Here is a 26496-nt window from a genome sequence, read left to right as displayed (position 1 = left end):
ATAAATTGCTAATGAATAAATATCAAATGATTAATTTATAACTTAAATAGAATATCAAATCTTATTAAAATTAATGAATAAATAATTAAATAATATAAATATCATTTTAATTACTTCTACTTGCTCACATTAATTGAAAATATTCGAAAACAGAAGACTTTTTTTTTTATTTACTTTCCGAATTATACATTTTTAATTTAATAAATAAGCAATATTTCTGTCTTTTTAAACAAGAAAGATATCTAATAAAAGTTTAAGCATTAAAAATTCCTTTTATTATTTTATGAAGACGAAATTGTCATTATAAAGTAGATTACTAGAAACAAATAACATATCATCTTGAAATAGATATCAATTGATTACTCTTATCTTTCTTAAAGGACTAAAAAATTAAATTAAAATTCATTTTGCTTTCGAAGCGGTTTGCGCTTTATTCTTATAGCAATTTTTATACATTACTTACCTTACTGTTGCATTCATTAATGCATTTCAGTGAAATAAGGTAATTTACTAAAATGTTTAAATAAATAATATGAAAAATTACCTTTCAAATTCCTCTAATTTGAAATTACAAGGTCTTAAAATAGTTGAAAATACACAGTTATTAAACATGTCTTGAGCTAATAAAATTTCTCACATCAGAAAAGAAGAAACGCTCATCTTAATCATAGTAATAATAGAAAGCAATTTTAAGATAAACAAATAATTGATTTTCGCCGATTTTTGTATATACTGAGATCAATTTTCCATAGTGCTATTTTAATTGTAACAAACTTATTCGATTTAAAATACCATTTACATGGGAAACATAACAACATACAATTTTATAATACGAAATTGTATATTTCAGTTTTAATACACTCTGTTTGCAATAAAATACGAAAATGGTGAACAATCAAATGAAACAAGATATGAACAATCAAAATCAACATGCATACCAGTCACCAAATTGTGACTGAAACAAATAAATACAATTGGGCTTAAATTATTGTTTATACACATATGCATGCAGCAACAGAATTCTTGTGGATAACACATATGAGACAGTAGGATAGGGCACAAATATTTGAGGATATGATGTCGAATTAAGTTTTAAACATATTTTTTTTTAAATGAATATTTTCACGTTCATGCGGATAAAAAAAATGAATAATGTATTTCTTTTCAATTCATTAATTTAGAAAAAAAAGTGCTTCCATCAAATGAAATAAACGTGCAGCTTAACTGATAAGTTTATACATTCTTCAAATCTTTCCTTACATCAAAGTTATTGAAAATTAGAAAAAATAGAAACACTTAAAATAATGGTTTACAAAACAATTACGTACGAAACATACACAAACAAATTTTTATAAAAGGTCAAATTTTCAAACCATGAAACATGCAGTATAATGTTCAGACAACAATATCAACGGTTTTGTGCACCAAAAATAAAAAAATAATAATGATGTTGTATCGTTCATCCAGTACAAATTCATGCATTTCAAGTTATTTAATTGTACGGACACCAACACCATCTATAACTGTGGTATCAGCACGAGTTGGGTGATTGTTGGAATGATTCGTGTTGTTTGTTTGATTTTTAGTATAAAGTACGAATGATTCAGTACCTTCAACTCTGGTATTTGATCTTCTTGGTTGGGGTGGTTGAGGTGGTGATTTAAAGCATTTAGCAAAGATCTCTTTGAACTCTTTCTTAAAATTTTCATTCAACCATCCATACAGAAGAGGGTTGGAGCAAGCAGAACTCATACCGGCCATGTGGCAGCAAGCGAAGACAATGCGGAAAGTCGCATTTTCATTGAACGGGTAGAAGAAATCAGCAACAACATTTAAGATATTCAGAGGCAACCAACTGAAACCAAAGATGAGAGCAATGGAAACCAGAAGAACATTAGTCTTCCTTACGCGTTTCTTATCCCGTTCATGCTTCTCCTGAAGTGCAGTACCCTTGTTATTCATTCGACATTCGAGTTTACGACAGATACGAGCATAAGCCATACTGACAATGAAAATAGGGAGCAAGTACTGAAACACCATAGAGAAAGCAGAATAAAATCCACGGCCATGTTGAATAGGCCAGCGTTCAATGCAATAGTTCACTGATTTCAACCAAGGAAGATTTACTGGGAAATGAACAACCGTTCTGAAAACGAACAAAGGAGATGCCAGTAACAGTGCAACGAGCCATATGCAGAAAATGGTAAAAAACACACGAAGGGGACGACAAGTCTCCTGAGTAGGATAGACAATGACTTTATATCGATCCAAAGCAATTGCTGTGATGCTGATAGTGCTCACGAAAATGCTGGTAGCTTGCAATCCAGCAACCAATTTGCAGGGCAAAACGCCAAGTGGCCAGAATTTCATCATGATCTCAACCAGAGAGAATGGCATCGTAAAAAGACATAAGATCAAATCGGAAATCGCAAGATTTATTATGAAAATGTTGCGAGCTGTTCGCATTGCAGGTTTTCTTGCAACAGCAGCGCAAACTAATCCATTGCCCGTAGCTCCAGCAACAATAAGAATGACGTAAATAATCAAAAGAACAATGAGAGGGCCGTCATCAATAGCCCGGTTGTTCATGTAGGGCTGAAGACGCTTGAGCAGATTGCTTCTTGAGATGTTCTCGCTTGAATTTCCGATACCCTGCATGAGGAGGCTGTCATTAAGATTCTCAGGGAAATCAAAAGGGATAAACACATCTTCATCAGGAACATAATCTTCAAACAAGGGCACAGATTCCATATCTGAAAATAATGAAAATTTTATTTGAAAGATATATTTGATACCATTTTTCTGTTTAAAGTTAAAAAACAACAATTAAAAAAATCAAATTATCTTTCCCTAAAAAGCATTCAACCTTTTCTGACATTAATTTGAAATAAGCATTTAATAAAATAATTCAAAAATCGGATTTCTCTCTCATTTTAGCAACGATGTTTTAAAATTTAATTATTATTATTTATTAGACGTATTTTTCATAAGTGAGCAGAAAAATTTGAAAATATTACATCTATTAAATAACATATCGATAGAGTTTTATAAAAAAGGTTTTTAATGAAATTCGAAAAATAAACATTTCATAATAGTTAGATTTCTTCAAATTGATCAGAATTTCTTTAAAAGTATTTTATTATTGTAATAACATTGCTAACTATTGAATATTTGTGAGGAAATTGCCTGTTAATATTAAAATGACTAAATGCAAAATAATATTACTTTTGCCTTGAACAGTCATGAAAAAATAACCAATGCTTCAGGATAGTATTTTGGATTGTTATATCTTGAAAAGCTTCAATATAAAGTGTTTAGATTGTCTTTTTAATTACTTATTTGACACAATATTAATTTATCAGAATTGATTTAATGCGTATTTGTGAAGACATTGTTTTCAAAAATTATTAACAATTATAAAATAATAACCAAAAAGAAAAAAAAAATTAATTGCAGGAACATTGTTTGAGTGTCGATTTTCTTTTGCATTATTTAGCTTTTTAAGAGCAATTAATATCTGTTGCAAAACACACTTATGAAGTAAACCAATTGCCTTGTTCAACATTAAAATTGGATATAGCAAGGAAAATGCCAATTGAACTTAAGTTGCTTATTTATAATAGGTAATTTAAATAATCGTTACTAAAGTGATAAATAAGTACTAAGTTACTAATTTGCAATGAGTAAATAGGCATTAGAAATGGGTTTCCATAATATTTATAATAAATAGAGCACTAAATATTATGAAATACAATGAATTAATAAGTAATTGAATTTGAAATTTCATTTTATAACAGTAACTTTTATGATTTCCAAAGTCTACGATAATTTGGTAATTCGTCCAAACTCTCCAAGATATTCTAGCATTATCCTTTTCACACACAAAACTTTCAAGTCCTTTTATTGTTTGCTCCCCTGGCAATTCATTAAATAATTTTATTTAACTTGACTTGTTTTAGGAGTGAAAGGAAAGAGTTCTGCAATTGATTTTTCACTCATTACCTGACACCCTGCAGTTCTGAAATTTTCATGATTCTGTATTTTCTATCACAGTTATGTTTTAATATTTTGAGAATTTAAGCAATGAGTAATGGAGTAATTTAGATTAAATTTTATTGCATACATCTGGCGCCATCTAACAGTGAATTGCAAATAAAATTATTTCCCATTATTTATTTATTTTATTCTCAGAAATTCACAATCGGATGGTGCCATGTTCTAATATTTTTAATAACGGATTCTGTTTTAACTTCTAAAATTATGAATAATGGATTAAATGTAAAAAATAGGAAATATATTAAATCAAAAGAATAGTATTTAATGCAAGAATAATCTTATTTTTTACAAAAGCTGTTTTATCAAATGTATTTTTATTTAAGGTTACTTCAGATTGTCAAACCAATGGCAGTAGTGGCTTACTGCCTAATAAAAGTAATGCACTTTTTTCCGACATGAAAATTGTAAAGCTTCGGTAAGTACTTGATAGCTTTATTTGCTCAGATTTTTAAATTCCGTAGAATCGGAGTAAGGTGACACATTCTCCTTCTTTTCCGAACCTTGCTTGGAGTGACAGAATTCCAGATATGAGAGTTTTGGGCTTCCTAGCATAGCGAAGAAAACCGCGTATATTATTTTGTACATCTTTTTTCGATTGTTTGTAGTCAAAAACAAAACTATTATTTTAGTTGCAAGATCGCATACGGTATTTTATTTATATAAGTCGTCGTATTTATGTATACTCGAATATACACCCAAACAAACAGTCAACGCTTTGGCAGATTAGGTTCAAAATTTGTTGAGGATCTACACCTTATATATTAGAACTATGAACCAAATTTTGTTTATCTAGATTTTTAATTTTTGTTGTAATCATGTCCACTTGTCCTGGAGAGGCAGACTTTTTATGGTTGTATTCTCCCCAGATTTTGAAGAAAATCTACGAATTTAATGGGAAGACGGCACACCAAATTTCATTCCTTTAGTTCAAAGCTTTTTTAATTTAATCGGATTTGAATAATTACATACAGAGACAAAGACATAATTCCAAAAATACGTTTTTTGGACTCAGAAAGATCTGAAAAGTAGTGATTCATCAAAATCCCGCGATTGCTTTTATTGATGATTAGAATTATTCTTCACCACATACTTCGTACTATAAAAATATAGAATAATTTAAATATCGAATAAGGGATTGCAGGAACCGAGATGCAAAAAACATGTTAAAGCTTCTCTGATTGAGCACTTTTTTTTTCTAATTTTTTTTTACTCTACATAGAAGTCTTAGCCTTAGAAAGTGGCAATGAACTCAACATGATTTTCGCTTTTCTTTTTTATTCACACAAAAAAAAAATCAGCCCATCATATCTAGATTCAAATTCTTAAAATGAAAACAAGAATGGTATAGCCACTTCTTTAGACTGGAAAGAAAGAAATATTAGTTGCATTAATCATTCGTTTCGGTTCTCATGAATTTTTGATCAGCAAACTACACACGCACTTCTGGTTATATTCATAACGTCCAAGAATACAAGTCCTATATGTGCTGTATATTTCTACGCGGATTGCAGCTGTCTTTTTTTTTAAAGAAAAAAAAATACATGGAGCACTTTATGTTAGATGTTTGAAGAGAGGATGAATCATTTTTTAATACCCTCCTCTCTCTTTAAAAAGGAAAGTTTCTATGTATCTTTCTGAGCGCTTTCTAATGGGGTTCAACTTTAAAGTAACGACTAACAGTTGCATCCTTTTGTTTGCTTGTCACAATTGTAGAAAATCTTTCTGATTTAAAAAAAATGATTTTTTAGGGATGAATACTCGATAGATAGTGTTACCTGCTTCTCTGAGATGAAAAAATAATGACATTATATAGTAAAGTAACAATTTTATTAAAATTTTAAAAAAAGTATTGTTTCTGTTCTGAAGGGGGGGGATTAATTTCTTTGCCTGAAGTAGAATTGAAAATAATAACAGTTTCAGAGAATGTTTTGAGGCATTTTTTTTCTGCAGGGGCAATCAATGTAAATGAGTTAAATGACTGACTATAAAAAATAATTTGCGCATGAGTTTTTGAAAATAGTTTAATATATGAAGTCTAGGTTCATGAAATCGTAAAATCTCGTAATAATCGCGAATATAATTAATAGCTTTATAGCATATAAAAGTGCATCTTCCTCTATATCTGTTTGGAGAAAAAATATTTATTTTATCCCAATATGAATTAAAACATAGAATGTTTAGAAAGTATTTTGTTTTTTTCTTTATTTCCTTTTGCTGATATAATTAATCTAAGAAAGCTAAATGAATTGCTAAAATTTCAATCTTTACAATTTTTTTATGGATTAAATTTCAAAGTTTTGGCTTACAAAACTGTAATAACCAAAAACTATAATAACTAAAACTGAATCAATAAAATTCCTTTTTTAGAAAAGTAAATTAAAACTTGTCTCAAAGAGCAATCAAATAATTTTTAGTTAAAGAAATTACGTTTCAAAATATACTTTTCCATCATCTGAAATTTAACTTGCACATTCTTAAGTTCGATTTATTAAAGATGTTGTTGTATTTGGGTCCCCGGAAATACTGAAATTTGTTTAAAATATTTCGAGGTCACTTGAAACTATTATTTGAATTTTAAACACAGATCTGATTGATATTCATTCTTTAGTTAAATTCTTATTTAGCTTCGAATATTATTTTACTTAAGTTTTTTCTTAAATCAGAATCGTAAATGTGTAAGCATATAAGAAAAATAATTACTTTTTTGATATTATATTTATGTTTTTAAGCTTAAAACAATATTCATCTAAGGAATTTTTCTTGTATTCATTATAAAAAGATTTGAAAACACTTCTAATCATCTTTTTCCTTTTCATCTAAAATTACTTATCAAATGCATTGACGGCTTCTTATTAGCAACTTTTTTTTAACCCTTTAAAGGGCAATTTTTTTTTTAGGCATATTATGTTAAAATATTTTTAGGCTTGAAATTAGAATAAGAAAAGGGATTTATTTAGCTTATTAGATAAATTTAATTTGATTAATTAATTAATTTGGTTAATTAATAATTAAGTAACAAACCAAGACGCATCATTTTGTGTGAGATAAAGAACTGAAGCATCTAAGTTAATGTCTTTCTAAAAATATTTGTCAGAACTTATGCCAACTTACACAATTTCATGCAAAGAGTAATAAATTTGGTGGGAAGCATATTTCCCACGACCCTAGAAAGGGTTAACTCAATTTGATTCATGCTCATTAAATAGCAGTATGTAACCGATTTTCCAGTCACTTCCTAATGTGCAAAAGATTTTGGAAGATTCGCATACTTGTTGCATTCCGATGTTAATTTTATAAATTAACCAATATAAAGTATATAATTACTTGGAGCATTATGTCTTTTTCCCTTTCAAGCTGCACAATGAATTCCAATTTTAAATTAATGGGATTTATTTAAAGTTCGTTTTGACATGGTGCATTTTTTTGCTTCTGGGAATTTAGAAAGACGGAGAAAAAAAATGGAAGCATGTCAGATATAAATAATTTATAAAGCTCCACTAGATATTTTTTATTATTGTTCGCAGAAAACGACTTCTGAAAAAATTATATTACAGAAATTCCATTGCATTGTCTGCAATTTTCGCTCGTAAGTTTATATGAGAGAATAATATGAATGAAATTATGCAAAAATATTTTAAAGAAAAGATTCTTCGAAATTTAAATTTCTGATTTTCTAATTTTTGCAGTGATTGAAACTGGAGTTTTTCAGACGATTTCTCCCATGCAAATTGAATCCCCTGCCAATTTCTCTGCAAATCTTTGTGACAAATCGAAAGTGTAAGTTTCAGAAAGTTCAACAATGTCATTCCCGGTCTTATCTCACTTGAAAAGCATTTTTGAATTTGTTTTACTATCCATGGAACACCCAGAAGAATTGAATGCCCTTTGAAACTCAGGAACAATAAAGGAACGAATTCGATTTATTGTAAGGTGTGGAACTCCGGTTGGATTGTAATGAAAACTTCGAAATAAAATTGGAAAGAAAAAAATGTAGACTGCATTGTTATCGTAGCCTTAAATAATCAATTGAGGCTAAGAAATTATTTCTAACAAATAAATAGTTAAATTCTATTTAAATTAAAACACGAGCTTCCGATGTAAAAACAAAGCGTGGGTTTAATTTAAATCGGTTACTTGAAGTGCTTTATTTCTGGAAAATAGTTATTCGAATGCGGTTTCTTGACGGTACACTTAAGTGGAAATTAATTTGTTTGTAATGTTGATTGAGACTAATTACCTGAAATTACCAAATTTACTAACGAGGCAATATTTTTTACATAGCTTTATCTAATTTCGCTTGTTTCATATATGTAAAAATGAAATTTAATTATCGAATTTGGTTCACTTTTTGATATATTGAAGTTTTTTACACTCGTAATTCCCCGTAAGTATTATAATATTATAATTTTTTTAGAATCTAATTATCAGACAAATAAATAATTTTTATTTATATTTTGTTTCCTAAATATGACGTCTTTTATTCTAAATTTCAGAAAATTTATTTTCAACTCTTTTTATATTTCTATACTCTAATTATATGATATATAAAAGACAAAAGTGTAGACAATTATTTAAAAAAATTATAGAAATCGAAGCATGCGCTTTTATTAATATGAGAAAATAGAAAAAAAAACACTATGTTTTTCTCAAAAAATATGGATATCAAAAAATTATTAATGCTGGAGGCGGATAAAATATCCGTATAAATATATTACACCATAAAGAATGCATTTGAAAGAAAATTCTTAAACGTTTAACAAAAATCTCTATATAAATGTGATAAAATATCTAAGCAGCTTAGAGTATTTCTTTCTTTCCTTTTTGATAAACTTTTTCTACATAGTAGCAGATAATAAGGCACACTTTTTTTAATTTTTTTATTATTATGAATTTTTTTAGTTCTATTACGATCTACGAAATAAAAATAACTAATTTCTGTTTTAGTAATTTTTAAAGAAGGCGGCATTAAATAGATATTAGATGTACTTTTAAAGATATATAAATGAATTATAAGGATTTGAATTCTTTGCTCTATTTTGTATACAACTGGAGTGCAATTTCATATAAAAGAGAATAAATACGAATCCTTCGTTTTTCAATTTAATGAGAATCATGCTGATAATTGTTTTTAATAATAATTTTTTCACAGAAATAAGTATCATATTCCTAAATTTTGAAATGTTAGCTAAATATATTTTTCATACATAAGAGTATACTTAATATTTATTTTCATTTTTCGTTGATGAATATTGCCTGACTAATTTCGCTAATGATGAATGCATATAGTAAACTTCGTGGTTTTAAAGCTTTCAATAAAATGGAACTAAATACTTTTCGCGAATAACTTTAGTCAATAAATCATCAAAACCCGAAGATACATAAATGCAAATGTTGTAATAATAGTTAATTATTGAACATTTAATTAAATTAATATAACAGAAATTATATATAAATCCCATTATGAAAACGAAATTCCACTTCAAAATATAGGTCTATATTTTTGTGTTGTTACTTCTTAATTAAGTTTACTTCTTTAATTACTTCTTAACTAGGTTTTAGAATACAAGCTTATTTTTCTAAATTAATAAGAGTTAATATGTTATATTCGTATAAAAACTATTCTTTATAAGTAAAACATGTTGAAGAAGAAAATCAACCACTAAAATACTATTTTACAAGTTGTCATATGTCAGATATTATGTATCACAAAATTCAAATTAAAACTACGAAAAATAGTATAGTTAACAACTGGTATTTGAATTGAGTTGAAATCCTAAGCTCCTGAGAAAAAAATAATACAAGGAGAAATAATTAGTCACAAATACAAACTTCAAAGAGAAAATTTACATGATTCGTATTTGCTTCAAAAGTTGTGGATGAAAGGTAGCAAATGCATTTATGCCTAAGAAACCTCAAAATAAAACAATCCTGGAAAATTTATAAAAAACACCTTTTTAATAATTTTATAGGATGTAGGGCTCGAGGCCTCTTTATACGCAATTCTCAATTGCTTAATAGACTACCAGGAATGTTTCACGTTCACTACAAAATAAACCATGGCTCATTTTTAACATGGAAACCTTTGTTGGAAAGTTTGTGCTCTTAAATCGATTACTACTATTAGTCTTTGTGTAATTGCATTGTAAATAAAACTGACTTGATTTTAATACATTAGTGTAATATGGATGTGAAGGCAAAATACTTGTTGTGGAAGTGAAGAATTCAAGCTTTGAACATCTGATGAAGTAGCTATTGCAGTTTGCAGCTTGGAGCTCGCTCTTCAAATTTCATTTAATTAACATTAGAACGTTTGAGCATTTATAGTGAAACATTTTCTCAATAAATATTTAATTGTAAAAATATTTAAAGACATAAAATTCTCCGAGGGATAAACTGAAATTCTCTTTTTTTTTTCCAGCATACTAGATTCAATTGGTTAGTTTTGTTACAATAAATATTTTTTTTCTGCAAGGAATTTACGTATATTAAATATCTCAGATTTGATTGTGCATATTAGCATCTCATTTTGAAGTGAAATTAAGACATTTGAGGAGGGACATTTCAATTTTTATCAAGGTCAAGGAAAGAAACATGAGATAACATTCCACTTCTAAACTTCAGAAAAATACAAGCCAAAGAAGTCGGAGTCTTTCAATTAAAATTAGCTCACTAAAAACACTAATTCCTGGTGTTGCCTATAATGGTGTCATAAACAGAATCTGCCATCTTCTGACAAGAATGATGACACTCGATCACCAAATCACCTAAGTGCAAAAAATCATATGTTTTGACAATTGAAAAAAATATTAAATTTCGAAGTAACTTAACGAAAATGCATTGTTTTATGTAAGTTGGAATGCTAGTTATGCATAATATTTGACGGGAAAAAAAAACCTCTAAAATATGAAATACTGAAATTTGTCTAGATATTCGATCACTTTGCCCCGAAATGTTTGCACTATATCTATCATTTCATATTTCTAGAACTCACATATTCCCTTTTCAGCTTCGATGATGCATTTACCACATGTAAAATTTACATACATTTTGTATATGCTCAACAAGTTCATTGGTATGAGCTATTCCATTCCGGAGGACTTCAATTTGTTAAATTCGTAATTACGATGCACAATAGTACTTTTAAAGGAACTGTCCAGTAAAGGTTTATGCCATAATCCAGAGTGAAAATTCTCCTATAGTGCACTTTGTTTCGAATTGTGATAAAAATGATGCAAACGTGAGGTGAATTCAGACATCGTCTTATGCTGGTCGTTAAGTGAGGAATCAAAGTGGAAAGTCTTGTCATTTTGGATCCCGATTTAGGTGATGCGATTACCCTGCAAAATTCAGCGTAATGTGCTGACTTTCGTTCCACCGCCGGCGAATCAGATGTGATCTGCTTAAGTCACTGACAATGTCAGTTGGAATATAGGGCATTCGGATTTCTCTCATTTAATCGAGGTGCTTGGAAAATGTATGGGTGACCAAATATAATTTAGATGCTTTGTGCAAATAAGGTTTCTAAAACATTAAATAATTTCAGTCATTTAGAAATAAAAAAAACTGAAAGCAGAATACTGTTGGTGTAATGCAAAATCTTTAAAATTAAAATTAATTTACATAATCTGAAGGGTAATTATTGCTATTTTATGTTTCCCTTAATTACTAGCTTCAATTAATTTTGTCAAATTATGTAAATAATGTAAAATTTTAATAATTATTATATGACCTTTAGATTAACCAAATCGAAACTTTTATACGTGAAAACGTCTGAAATTTTAAAATATATCTCTATATTTATTAAATGTGCGTAATTAATTCACTTGAATTTCGATATTTATTAGTTCAATGACATTTTATACAATGAAGTTTAATTATGTTTTATATAAAAGAAGAACCGGCTCTAAGGAGGGACGGTGTCCAGATAAAAAAAATTATTTAATTCAATTGTACCTTTTTCCAATAACTCCAATACTTTTCTTACATATATTGAAATCCGAAGACACTTTCACATTACATGATAAAAGATGGGAAATGTTTTCAGCCAGAGAAAAAAAAAAAAAGATGATGATATTTTAGAAAAGTGAAAAAATGCTCTTAAAAGTCAGTGCTAGATATATTTTTCAGACATTATATACGTAATAAAGATTTAAAAAAGGTATTTTATTCTTCAAAAATGTTTTCTTTCTTACAAAGATCCTCTCCAAATGTCCGATGTTTGACACGCACATTTTAAATAAAGAAAGAAATCATAGAATAAAAAATATACTTTTTTTCCAAGGAACAGATAGTTAGTTATTCATGCCACCGGCATAAGATTATGTGGCATTCTGGCTTAGAGGTAGCACGTCTTATCAGTGATCTGAGCGTCCTGCTTCGGGCATGGTTGTCTTCCCCTGTGTTCTATCTGTGAGGTGTGTGAATGAGCCCCACTGTGAAAAGGGGTTGTGCAAGCGAGTGTGTGAGTATCATCTTCATTTAAGCTGGAAGTCAGACTTCTGCTCTCGGGTGCTCAGGGGTCTTTACCCTCAGAAGCTACTGCACTACCTTTACGTGGTAACACGGGCACGACATCATCATCAGTTAATCAAATTCTTGAATCAGTTTTAATTTGAGTGATATAATTATTGGCAGGTAACATATTTTAAAAGGCTTTTCAGAATCTAAATAATGAAGATGTTTCACTGCTGAAGTGTAATTCATCGAACTTTATTGCTAGTCAAATTTCTTTCTAAATAAAGAAATCTTTCATAAAAGAATCTCACAAAAAATGATAATGAATGTGTCGGGAAAAGAAAGTAATCTATTCAACTAAGTAAAACATCCAAAATGTTAGATGTGAAGCTTTTAAGTGCTATTAATCTGACTATAATAAGTGTTAGAAACTGCACATTTAATTAACTGCACAAGTTTCATAACTTTAAAGAAACTGCTCCATCTTCAGTAATTATGTATTTATCTATTGTATAATTAATTGTACTCACATAGTCTTTATGTCAAAATAAAATGATTTTCAAAACAAAACATTTTTAAAATATATATTATAATGAAAGTTAATAAAAGAAGTTAAATGTATTAAAATATTATTAAATCTATTAAAAAAATATATTTAGGTTTCTTGTAGGCATATTTCATGAGTTTTATTTTTGGAAAAATTAAACAATTATATTAACTTTTTTTTTGCCAGGAAAACAATTTGGGAAGAATTAAGAAGTATTTTCTTATATTTAAAAATATAAGAAGTTGATGTAGTAATCATCGAAATTAAAACTGTTATTTCATATTTTATTATTACTATTTATTCTTCTGTTAAATTAATGCCTATTTTTTAAATTCTGAAAATGTAAAAAATATGTCATATTAATGACTTCACTTTAAATTATTTTAAATTAAAAGGAATCAAGACTTATAATAGCTCCGAATAACTAATTGTATTATTAATGAAAATGAAAGTTACATTTAGATGTCTCTATATTTTATCAGTTGGGTGTCTTCAATAACACGTTGAATGAACAGCCAATATCTTACAGGAGTCAAAAACTGTAATGGCTTAGTAAATTTGTTGTTTACGGACAGGAAATGAAAACACTCAGACTTCTCTACTATTCCCTTGAGGTCTGGCGGGCAAATGCATATATCACTCTATTTTCTTCGAAAGTAAAAGTTGTAAGCGTTTTAAGTAATTTAATACTTTTTAATCTGGAGTTGCAGCTTTTTCTTTCATCAGAATAGGAAAATTTTGCGGCTATTAACTTTTAAAGGACAGTCTGCTGACACACATAAAAAACAAAAATTTAATATATACGTAAATTTAAAAAATTGTAAAAAGAAATCCTACAAATATAGTTCTGAAATTATCATTCTTTCATTTTAATTCCGAGATAATTTCCAGATTTTCACGATTTTTTTGACAGTAAGATCGGGTGCAGCCCCTTCGAAATCGGCCTTATTGAGAGCAATTGATTCAATCGTCTAACATCTGACGCTGATTAAAATTAAAATAATCAACAATAATATTGTGAGGAGTCAATGATTGAAATTTTAAATTTGATTTTAATGTTGCCAATGACAAATTAGACTTAAATATGTGAGAAAATTTCACTAGATATTTTTATTTAAAAATTATATAATATATCTCACAAAATGTCTCGGAATTATTATCTCTATCCACGATACTTCCTATGATATTTTTTAAAATTTTTTCAACTCTTTTAAATATTTTCTTTTATTTTTAATTAATTTCCCTTCTTTATTTTATAATTATTGTAAATAAAATGGAAATCTTGAAATTTATTTTTTCCCAAATTTATTATAAGGTGGTGCCAATTTTATAAAATCAAAATTTAATTAAACAAATCGATTTACAGATAATAAATTCTGTAAATCTTTAAAAAGTACATTGTCTCAGGTATGTCTAAATATATAATTTTTCCAAATATGAAAAAAATCAAGATGAATAAAATTATTTAAAAATATAAAACTCATATTATGAAAAAGCATGATGAAATTGGTGAAAAATAAAAAGTATTTAACTATGCAAATTAACTATGCTGCATAAATCTACTTTGATAATGTACTACTTATGCACATTTACTGGGCTTTTTTGCGTTCTCTATTTTCTGGGGAGTTATTTGGAGATATACGAATACAGAAGTCATTAATTAGTTTAAGTCATCTCAAGATCTCATCCTTCTTTGTAACTGCTGCTATCGGTTGGTATAGCTATACCAAAAAGAGAGACATATAAGTCACAATAGACAACAAAGATAATCTCATGTTCTTTAAAATATAACATTAGGACACGCATTTGGAATTCAACTATTTCAAAAACTGCCTTAAAAACAAGACAAAGTCAAGACAAGAAAACTGTTCTAAAAATGCTGCCTAGTGGAGAGACAAGAAAGAAATGACCAGGTCTGTTAAAAATATTTTTCTGATTAACTTCACCAAACATATTGAATCAAATCGTCATAAAGGATATGAAAAAGGAAATAACTTACGACTTGTTTGAAAAAAAAAAATGAAAAAATAAATATATACTCTATACATTATCTTATTATACTCTATATATTTAAGAGAAAAAAATGAAAGAGGGAATTGTAATCTCCCGGAAAACTAATTTACTATAAAGAATTTTGTATTAGGTTCATGCCTAACATCATGATTTGGAAACACTTTTCTTATTAGACGGTTTGCAGATTCGCTAATTAATTACAAATTTTATTTCCGTATTTTTGCACTGCAAATGAATAAAAAGCATAAAATTCATAATTTTGATTACAAAACTAATTTGTTTTTTTTTTTTTTAAATTCAGTTCTATTCACATTGAATCTTTTTTTTTTTGAGTGAATAGTTATTGAAAATAAAATTTTCTTTTGCTCCGTCTTCATTTGAATACCACCAATGAATTAACATATATTCGATAAAAAAATCATCACGAAAATATGATATCTTTAGAGGAAATGATATATTTACAGGTATTAATTTTTTCCTTTACTTCAATAGTTTTAAAGTTACTTAATTTAGAAACATTTGTATTTGGTTATTTTAAAGTTTTACCAATTCCTGTAATCAAGTTCTCATCTTGTTTCCTGTAATCACGAAATAATTATAATTGTGGGGAATTTCGAATATTTCTTAACAACTTTTTGCAAAATAAGACGTTTCTGAAAGATCGTTAGTAAAGAAGCTTATTAAAATTTCAGGATTTATTTATCCAGGAAATAACCAAACTTATTAATAACAGTTAGTTATCACTACCTTAATTCATGAAAGTATTTTTTGATATTTCTTTCTGATATCTTCTTATTGTAGATTGAAATAAATTACGTTTTCGACGGGATAACTTTGATTGATCATATAAATAAAGTGATTTTAAAGTGAATAATATGTCCAAATGAAAAGGAAACCTAAAGTGTAACGGCCTTGTATGAAGTATCAACAAATTAATGTGTTTGCTTGTCGATCATGGAATGACAGTATCCAGGCGCTCCATGTCTCGAAAAAAAAATCACTAAAATCGAAAAAGGTAATGCTGAATTTCTTTTCGATAAACAATGTCTTCTACTCATCGACTGTCTGGAAAAAAATGAAACAATTGCCCCTTAATGGTACTAAAACATGTGGATGATGCTTAAACAGACCATAAAAAGAAGAAGTGCAGACGCAAGTATTTTAAAATGGGCTTTCATGTGAGGCAAGGTATTGGATTTTTTTCATTTAAATAATTTTTAAATTCGTTACCAGATGATCTGGTAACCATATGATCTTAATATTAAAATAATTCACTGTTAGAAAATTTTAAAACTGTGTCATATTAAGAAGCAAGTGAAAACCAATTAAAATTGAATCTTTTAATACAAGAAACAAGTTTAGAATATATAAAATCTAAAGGAATTAATAGATTCCAGAGAAGCATTTATCTATTTATTCATTAGCTAAAAATCCTTAACAATATACAAAGGAAGGACTGCATTTGCATCATTTGTATTCTTAAAACCATCTTTATCTTAAATCTTTACTATTATATATGTTTCTGCCTTATGTCACTTTTCATTTGGTGCACTTCAATACCATAGGCTTTAATGTTGTGTTTCTAGAAAGGATTTTGGTAGAAGGCTTTATTACTTGATAAGAAGAAATCGCATCAGTAAATTAGCCTTCTCTGTTACTTCTTATACATGTCAGCTATAGAGAATTTGTTTTGACAAATCGCATTGCAAGATATATGGTGCTTAATGCTTCCTTTTTTTACAGATGCAATTTGGATATAAGGAAGTACCATTTACGAAAGATGCCGATTTCAAAAGTTTCTATGGCATTTTTTTGCACTTAGGTAAAGAAAAATATTTTAATTGATTTCATTTCTTTCACCTTGTATTGCTGTTTAATGAATTCAATCATCATAAATAAAATTAATTCTACATATAGTTTTTATTACCCTGACTGCATATCAATTATATATGCATCGGTATGCTCAATTGACTGCATCAATTATATATGCAATGCTTTTTAGCAGCGACAGGGGAAGTGATATTTCAAAAAGATTTATTCTTTACCAGTATCTTATTTTAATCTAAATATTTGTAAAGCTTTTTTTTTTTCTCTCACAACTTGCCAACTTAAGTTTTTGCCCAAATTAACTAAATATTTTTTCACGTCATCAAAATCACATTTGAATCAAAATTCGCACTGAGATTAATAAATGTGAAATCAGATTTATTAATCTTAAAGTCATTCTAATATATATTTTCATATAATTTATTTTTAACACCAGACTTTTCCATTACTTCATCTCAACAGATAACTAAAATAAAAATCGGTATTGTATGCATTCATAAATGTATGGGTGTTTCTTTTAATTTTGTGAATTTATTTCTTTTTATGGTCAAATTTTTATTATCTGAAGAATAAATCTTATTTTTTCAGAAAATTGCAACTGATTTTTCTTTAAGATAAGGGAAACAAATTATTTTTGTAGATTGTAGTTGTGATGAAATAAAGAGAATTTGAAATATAGTAATTTTATTTCAAATAATGAAAATAATACTCCAAATGTTCAATACTAAAAATAGATGCTTCAAAATAAAAAGAGTGTTAAATGTATTTGAATCCAAACACTATATTTAAAACTTCCACAATTCCTAAGATCAAGAAAAGAAGAGAAAAATAATAAAATTACTGACATTTTAAAATCATGCAGTGTCTTCTTAAAAATATTTTAAAATTTTTATGTCATCCATTTCAAACTTTGTCATGAAATCTCATTCCGAATGTAAGTATATTTTGCATCTTTCAAAAGTAACAATAAATAGCTGAAAAATGGTATATCACTGATTAATTTATCTTTAAAAGAGCAATAATCACTATACACTTCTGAATATAAATCCGTATTGTCCAATAAAAACTTGTTAATTAGTATAATAATGAGTGTTCATTGTCGACTCACAATACTTTTCAATTAACGCTTTTTAATAAATGCTGATAAGTGTAACATTCAGAATAAAATTTGTCTTGGGGAAACTTCTGCCAGACTGCGAGGGAGATAAATAAATATATTTCTGAAATGATACAGTTTTGATCTTTCAGACTAAAAAGGACCTTTCCAAAAATGTAGTTTCATTACTTAATCGCTTCACTGTATATAACAGACATATTCTACTGCAATCATCTGTTTTCGATCTGAATGACAAGCTGTCCAAAATTATGACAATAAAGGCAAGTGATAGATATTAAATCATTGAGAAAACTCCTTTTTCTGATCCAAAGACTGTATTTTATTTATTATCTAGAAAATGACAATCAAATGGGACAACGAATAGTGTTGCAATAGAACTTTTCATATTATGAATCTTTTTCTATTGTTTTACGATATTCCGATAAATATGTATTTCTTCTTGATTCATAAGCGATAGTTTTGTGTTGAAGCATCTTGAAAAAATTCTTTTTAGAAACTTAAGAGGAAAGATATCATATTCTTCAAAAATCAATGTTGAATTGCCTTTATTCTTAGTACGCATTTATTAAACATGAAATGTTTCATAATTGAAAGTTGGAATTTTGTAAATGCTTTATATATCACTTTTTGCCACAGAGTTTTGAGATTTTATGAATAAACGAATTCTCAAAGACAACACACACCATTAATAATAAATATAATCAATTTTTATATTTTCAGGACTTATTTATTGAAATAACTTAACCCTTTATTGGACATTGTTTTACAGAAGCAATAAGTGTGGCTCTTATGTGAGATCTACAACTCCGAATGGTTTGTATGTTGAAGACAGGTTTCTGGGTAATAATTAAAATAAAAATTAATTAAATTTATATTAACCAAGCAATTTAAACAAATTTTGAAGAAAACGAAGAATATATTATACATAACCTACTTACTTAGCATGTGTACCCCTAAAAAGTTTTATTACAACATTTGAGGGGTACACATGCTTTGTTCTTCAAAGTTTTCAATGAAAAAGATTATGTTTTACACACGTTTGGCATCCCCTTGATATAGATTGTTAAAAAAAAATCTCAAAATTTCTTGATATTCGTAATAATTAATTTTAAATGAAAGATTAAAAAGTAAAAAAAAAAAGAAATGATTAATATAATAATAATTCGTACTTTTTCACACGCCAATGAACGTGCACATTTAAAAACAGTCCATAATAAACAAATTTTACTATGCATTACAAATATCTCTTCTTGTTACTTGCCATAGACTTTGTCAGATAATTTGTAAGTCAACGTTTCTATCCGAGGATATTAAAAAAATATTCGTAATTAAACTTATATTAAATTTTCCCGAATTACTCTACTGATTGTTTTATTTATCGAGTAAAATTTTTTCCCAATAAGGGGAGATACTGATTTGATGAGGCGAGGCTTTAATTCACTTTATTCGAAATTAATGTGAAAGCTTTAAATTCTAATATATCGTTGAATTCAAGAAAGTTATTGAAGAATCAGGGGAGTAATTAACTAATTATTAATAATTTTTTTCTCGAAGAAGGTAATTTACCAATTATTTTATAAAGTTTCTGTGAAATATTTAAATTAATAAAATGCTTTTCCGAAACCATGCACAGTGAATTGTATTGAACAAATTAATATTCTAAATAGACAAATTGAATTAAATTAGAATATCTATCTGTTGAGGAGGGATATTATGTTTTTTAAATCTATTTTTGTGTAACTTATGTACAGATTTAAGAAAAAAAAAATACTTTGTTGTTCAAAGTTTTCAATGAAAAAGATTGTTTTACTTTCAATTATATATAAGTACATTTTGATTAACACTTCTATGATTAAACTTAAGAAATAATGAGTTATTTGTACAGAAATAAAAAAATTATTAAACTTGACCATAATGTTCATTTCTAAACTGAACATTTTCTTCCTATTCACATTTGGTGATGTAATTCATTTCAAATATATTGCTTTTAAATATTTACAAAATAATGCAATTACGCAAAAGCATTGTTTAATTAGCATTTGAAGCTTTAATTAGATGTGATAATTATTAACCAAAAGTTGATGTCAAAAAGAAGGATTTCAACATTTTATTTCTCAAATTTTCTTTCTAAGTAACACAGAGATGCATGTCACGACTATGATAATATTTCTAACTTAAAATAGAGCACACGTTTATAAATCAATTTTACATCAAGTTCTTATGATTCCCAAACTCCTACATTTAATTCGCATCCAAGAATTATTTTTAAATTCTAGATATATCTTAATATAATTGATTCAAGTCCTAATCCATTTCTTCCAAGTGAATTTATGTCTAAAATATTAACTTATTGAAAATTTGAAAAATAAATACAAAGTTTCTCAATAATTAGGAATTTAAATTTCTGTTTTCATAGTTATTTTTGTATTTGCATTTTAAATGCGAGTTAAATAATTCGAACTCCGTAATTACATTATTGAAAAATCTATGAAAATAAAAATCGGGTGTCTGAAAAATTATACCCACAATGTACTCATTTCCCAAGTCACACATTACCCCTTCCCAAGAAATCAAAGAAAGTTTCGTATCTCTGCTACTTAACACATTCCGGTGAGATTTCATATTTGTCTCTAAACATCATAACTACGCTAACTATTTGCATTCCACCGTTCCTTGCCATTAAATTTCCGTTAAGATCTATAGTTCTGTTCCGTCACCAAAATTGCTCGGAAGTTTCCCGAGTAGAATGTTAACGATTAAAGTCACCATTTACCTACTTGTTGGTAATTACATTTTTTTCCTGTTGACATTCCTTTAAAATTACTATTCTAGTCTATAAATGTTAAACGATCCTTCTCTAATTTAAATTAAGGACAGGGAAAATTGTATTTTATAAAAAAATAGTGATAGGGAGAGTAAATAACACCGTAGTTCAGCTTTTGTAGTAATAATAATGATTGTGTGGTGGCCTTGAGAAATTATCCACTTTTTTCATATTGGTTTTGGATTTCCTGAGATTTAATTAAGATCATATAATAGTTCTATGCTATTAAAAGCATTTAATGCTGAATTTAATAAAAACGAAAATTACTCATGCAAGCGTAGGGAGATAATCCGTCTTTGCGTTGATATACGGTTATAAATCGAAATTCATGAGATCATGCATTTCATGCTAAGATAAATTGTGATTAACTAACTATAGAAAATAAATATGATGGAAAATAATGGATTAGCACAATGAAAAGAATCGAAATAGAATCCTTTGAAACTGGAAAAACTTAACTATTTTTCAGCAGAATTGTATCCGATCCAGTTTTACCAACATTAATAAGACTTTAAAAAATCTTATCTACTTGTTACGCCTTTTAATAGATGTATTATTATACAATTAATTATAGATAAAATAAATTATTGACCCATTTGCCTAACATATAAATAAAATATCTTCTGTACAGAAGCGTACCAAATATGCTACTTACCGCATCACCATGAAATATACCATGCTTGAATGTGAAAGATACTTTTATTAAAATAATTAGGTGAAACTTTTTAAGCATGAACATTAAAAAATCTTTCAAAGTATTATCTCATTTTATATTTCTTATTGTTAAATCATGTACATAATGAAATCGGAAACTCTGAAAGCAAAATTTGTAACTGTAGTAATGATTTACAAAATTGATAAGTAGTAATTTATAAAATTAATCAGTAATAAGTTATAAAATTGATAAGTAGTAATTTATAAAATTAATCAGTAATAAGTTATAAAATTAATAAGTAGTAATTTATAAGATTTACCATGTTCAGAATGAATTCTAAAATTAACATCCATTTTGTGACAATTTCTTCATCTGCATAATTGCATATCTTTTTTTTTATTTGATCTACTATACACTCTCCTGCTTATTTGCGAAACAGGAATTCATAAACTAATCATTAATAGATCATATTATGATAGCCACTATAATGGCACAGAATTTCTAGACACTCTCAAAAACTTTCACTAAGACTAAAGCAATTTAATCAAAGCTTGGATTTTCATAACCACTAAACTATATTTTGAAGCTGTTTTATTTCTATCCACCTGACCACATAAATTAACAAAGACCCTTCCAGCTGAGGCACTCGCTTTTCCCCAAACGAATTAATTCAATATTTCTGGACTTTTTCCTCCTGTTTTCAGTGACGAAATAAGGCAAATGTGGGAAACGCTTTACGGCTTGTATCAATTGATTAAAACGTCCGAAGCATGCAGAAAGTCACCATTAATATAAGAGACTAATCTTGAGATATAGAACTGTTTACGAACAAACTGACTGCTCTGCCTCTGACGAATGTCATCCCTGGAGGAAATGTACAGATGATGCAATCTATTTTATTCTTTATTTAGTTTTGTCATCAGATTTTGCGGAACTAATACTAGTCTACAAGGCGTAGTCATCGGAATGAGACCTTGACGTGTCCTCTGGAGAGCTAGTTCCAAGATTATTAATGCAGAGTTTGCTAGGATATGAAATGCTGAACCTGAGGCGAATAAAAGGAGTGTTTTAATTAAGATTATTCCATAAGAGAATAGGAAAATTGTTATGCAAATGCAAGTAATTTTTAATGCTGCTAAGGAACGCAAGTTGCGAGAATATGTATTTACACTCACTTAAGTAATTACATCAAGGCGTTACCGTATTGAATGAAAACAATTTAGTTTATGTTACGAATTTTCAAGCACCTTAAAAACTAATTAGAGGATTCAACGTAATAATAGTTTTAAAAAAATTATTCAGTCTTCTAGTTAAATTAAACTGAATTTAATATTAATTAATGTTAGCTTTGAAAAATAATGAATGAAAAGCTTATGAAACCTGAATGGGAGACTTATTCCATCACATAATATAATTATATGACTTGGAGTCTTATGAAAATTGATTTGAAGTTTTAAACCAGAATAACGATAACAATAAGCAAAATTTTAAGATGAATTTTGAAAAAAAGTAGTTTATAGTTTTTAAATAAATTAAATTTTGGAAATAGGTAAAAGAATTAGGTTTGAGTTCTCTTGATTCTTTTGAAACATTCAATGAATTTCAGATTAAAATTTTCCTAGTCACTTAATAAATATTCGCATCGTTATACTTTTTTTTAAAAATAAATGTTAGAAAAATGTTTAATATTTAATGAATATGGAATACAAAATTTATTTAATCTAATTTCTAAAATTTTATTTAACCATAACACAGAAGCAGCTAAATGCTTTCTCAAAAAAGAATAATGGTCAAGATTTAATACAAATTACAGGTGAAAAGTTTCAATTAAAGCAGAATAATTACTTTTATCCCTAATTGCCTCAGGCGTATATACACTATTTACGGCGTATACACATGTTAAGCATTACCAGCCTCGGGCGTATACATATGTCTCCAAAATTCCATTTTCTGCAATTTATTATTAATCGTATTATTGTATCCGCTATCTTCTAATGCAATAAATTGAAGCTGATTTGGGTGTACCCATAGGATATATTCATGTCTTAAAACAAGGAAGAAGAATACAAGGTTGAACATAAAGGAGTATCATGAGGCACTAAATTGAGAATCACTTAAAATTTTGTAGCCGATTAAGGGTTAAAGTCAATAAATATGCTTGCTTAAATATGCATAGCTATGATAAAAAAAAAAATAACGAAATAATTTTTCTCCGAAGAAATCTGTGTTTCATTAACTCTGTTCTCAGAAAAAATTAGAGTTAATATTTGAAAATAACGACTTATTAATTACTAAAGATCTACTATATAGAGAAAATACAAATTCAGAGTTCCTGTGGTCAGAATGGTAGATGATGAATCATTTCTTAAGACACAGGTTATATTTCGACTTTTCTTAAAAAACGAGAGATAAGACCTTACCAAAACAAAAACTGTATTACTATAAAACTGATCACTTATTTAAGCAGAATCACCAGTTTTAATTCACTACCACCTAAACTTCCGCTGCGTATGTTGACCTAGATCATATTAAACCCGTCATAAGGAAAATGATTTATAGGTGGTGTGAAAGTTTGGTTCCAAGTGAGCTCTTCAGATAATCATCTGATCACGGATCAAAAATTGTGAGTACGGTCATAAAATAGCACTCTTTGAACTACATTTTAATATAGCTAAATAAAGCTCCAATTTTATCTAAGGCATTAAACTTATTGTGATTTTTGAAAATTTATCCTCTTCATCAAACATTTTTTTTACCGAGGAAAAAAGAAAAGGATGCTGTAATCACATAAAAATGAAAACTTTGAATCATGTTATCTCAGATTAGACACAATTTCCTTTTCAGTGATTTCAATAGAAATGCAAGACACAGAGTAATGGACAGCTCATAAAAAGTCATTGTTTAAGGTAAATAAGCATACATAAAGCATATATCTTTTCTCATGTCTCAATCCTTTAAGAGGACAAACCAACGCCTCTCTCCCCTCCCTAATAAATACAATAATAATAAATTTGGATAGGAATTTATCAAAAAGCAGAATATGTATAAAAAGTTAAAGAAATGAATGGTATCATCATAATATAAATTAATCTGTTTCAACGTTGTTGGTGTACCAACAGCGTTGCTTAGGTAACTAGAGACGAATTTTAAAAGAAATTTAAATGATGAAGTATTTATATTTAAGAATATTCATGAGTATTCATTCATTTTTTTTAATTGTCTGCATTTAATTATCCTATTTCTGAAACTTTTAACTTTTATATGATTTATTTCGTAGAAACAAGGTGGTTCCATTTAAAGTAATTTATTTTAAAGTTAAATGGAACTCTTGAGTGACATTTTCATCAACTCTTAATCCTCAAGTTTATGATATCAAAGTAGAAAGGTTATTAAAGTAAACTGTATAATTTATATAAATTTATGAAATGATTAAAGAGAAAATAAATTACTTTATATGTGAAATGAGAAATGATTTGAACATAATTAAAGTTAATCTATTCAGAGTTAACTTTAATTAAGTTATAATTATATCAGAATAGTTATGTATTGGTAAATATTCATCCTAAAATTATGACATATGGCAAGCTTTTTAAATAAAAAGATGTGGAAGACACTTAGTTAAAACAAATTTTTATTAATGAAATTGCCATCAACAGACATTTTTATGATAAAACCAAAGTTTTCATGTAGATGTTAATATCTAATCTACTGACAAAAGTGAAAAGAGTGAATACACATACGCAATGGATTTCTTATCAGTTTCATGCTTTTCTCACAGATATGTCAATATATTTACAAGACTGCAATTTACAAATGAAAAATTATTTTCCATCTTAATGGCATTTCTAGATCAAAGAATTTGTAGCGATTTCGAACATCGAAGATATGCAATGACTGAACTTGGATTACGAAAAATGACAAGAAATTCGAGGAAAAATGATCTTTGTGTATTCATTCTGAAAGAGAAAGAAGTTTTGTTTCTGCATATGTCATTGAAGATATTGTTCTGATGTTAGCAAAAGAACAAACATCATGTGCTACAGTAACATTCTTCGTGTAGTAACAGCATGAAGTCAACCAAGTTTTACTATTCATAAGGTTCTTTGGAAAAACGATGTGACTTTACCCTTATAATTTGATGCATAGTAAGCAACTGTCAACCAAGTATCCTGATATTAACATACGGGATGGAATTTCTTGTTCCCTTTGATACTTGGATACATGGTGAATTGGCCTTGGAAATTTTATAGACTGGCGAAGAAAGTTTTAATCTTTATAGCACAAAGAATACACATAAATAATGCATGTGTGATGGGGGGAAAAGATTAGGGGTCGCGAAATGGTGTGGATTCCCTGCAGAATTTTTCTTCAGCGAATTAGTCGTGAAATGTGTATACACATTTTGCGACAACGCTATTCAGAGATATTAGGGAACAATGTAATGAGTGCATTGACAGAACTATTTTGATCCTGGATGAACTCCTATAGGCATTGCCACTTGTGAGAAAATTATGTTTATAAGATATTTGACAGAAGACCGTGACCCTCCATTTTCATTATGTTTGACTTGCAAGTTCTCTATACCTGGGTATCAATTATTTTTTTCTCTGGGTCTCTTCAAAGAATTGATTGGTCGTGATGACATAAAAACTTTTCCAGAACAATATTTCCCGTCATACATTTCAACATTTTCAGAAATTTTCTGTTTTTGACCATTGAGCATGTCATTTCGGGATTTTAAAAAGTTCTTGAAAATAATGAACAACACTTTTAATACGATTTGTTTTCATAGTTCCTTCTACAGTATAATTCTATCGAAATGTTATAATAACCAGTAATATGCCATCTGGTGACAATTTTAATAAATATTTTTGGTTAAATACCTTTTCCATTTCTCCATTAAAAAGTTTGAAAGGTTTTATAACTTTTAGATGAATAATTACAGATATAATCCTGAATAGGTTATTTTTGACCATGACACTGTATATAAATATCACAAGTTA

At 27.9% G+C, this 26496-nt stretch overlaps 1 protein-coding gene across 2 annotated transcripts in view; it reads right to left on the bottom strand.

Moving 5' to 3' along the window:
• LOC129958855 (neuropeptide F receptor-like) overlaps positions 1–26496 on the bottom strand; it is a 269316-nt gene that overhangs the window by 3005 nt on the left and 239815 nt on the right. The window contains exon 5 of one of the 2 annotated variants that reach the window (XM_056071576.1): positions 1611–2753. In XM_056071576.1, the coding sequence (XP_055927551.1) occupies positions 1611–2751 (1141 nt within the window). In that variant the 5' untranslated portion in view covers positions 2752–2753. Of the gene's footprint in view, positions 1–1475; positions 2754–26496 lie in introns of those variants that run through there. The other variant, XM_056071575.1, reaches the window with a different exon arrangement.

This window comes from Argiope bruennichi, chromosome X1 (genome assembly GCF_947563725.1).
Source record: "Argiope bruennichi chromosome X1, qqArgBrue1.1, whole genome shotgun sequence".
Taxonomy (NCBI): domain Eukaryota; kingdom Metazoa; phylum Arthropoda; class Arachnida; order Araneae; family Araneidae; genus Argiope; species Argiope bruennichi.
The sequence above is the reverse complement of the archived record's forward strand: the minus strand, read 5'-3'. Positions and strand labels throughout refer to the sequence as shown.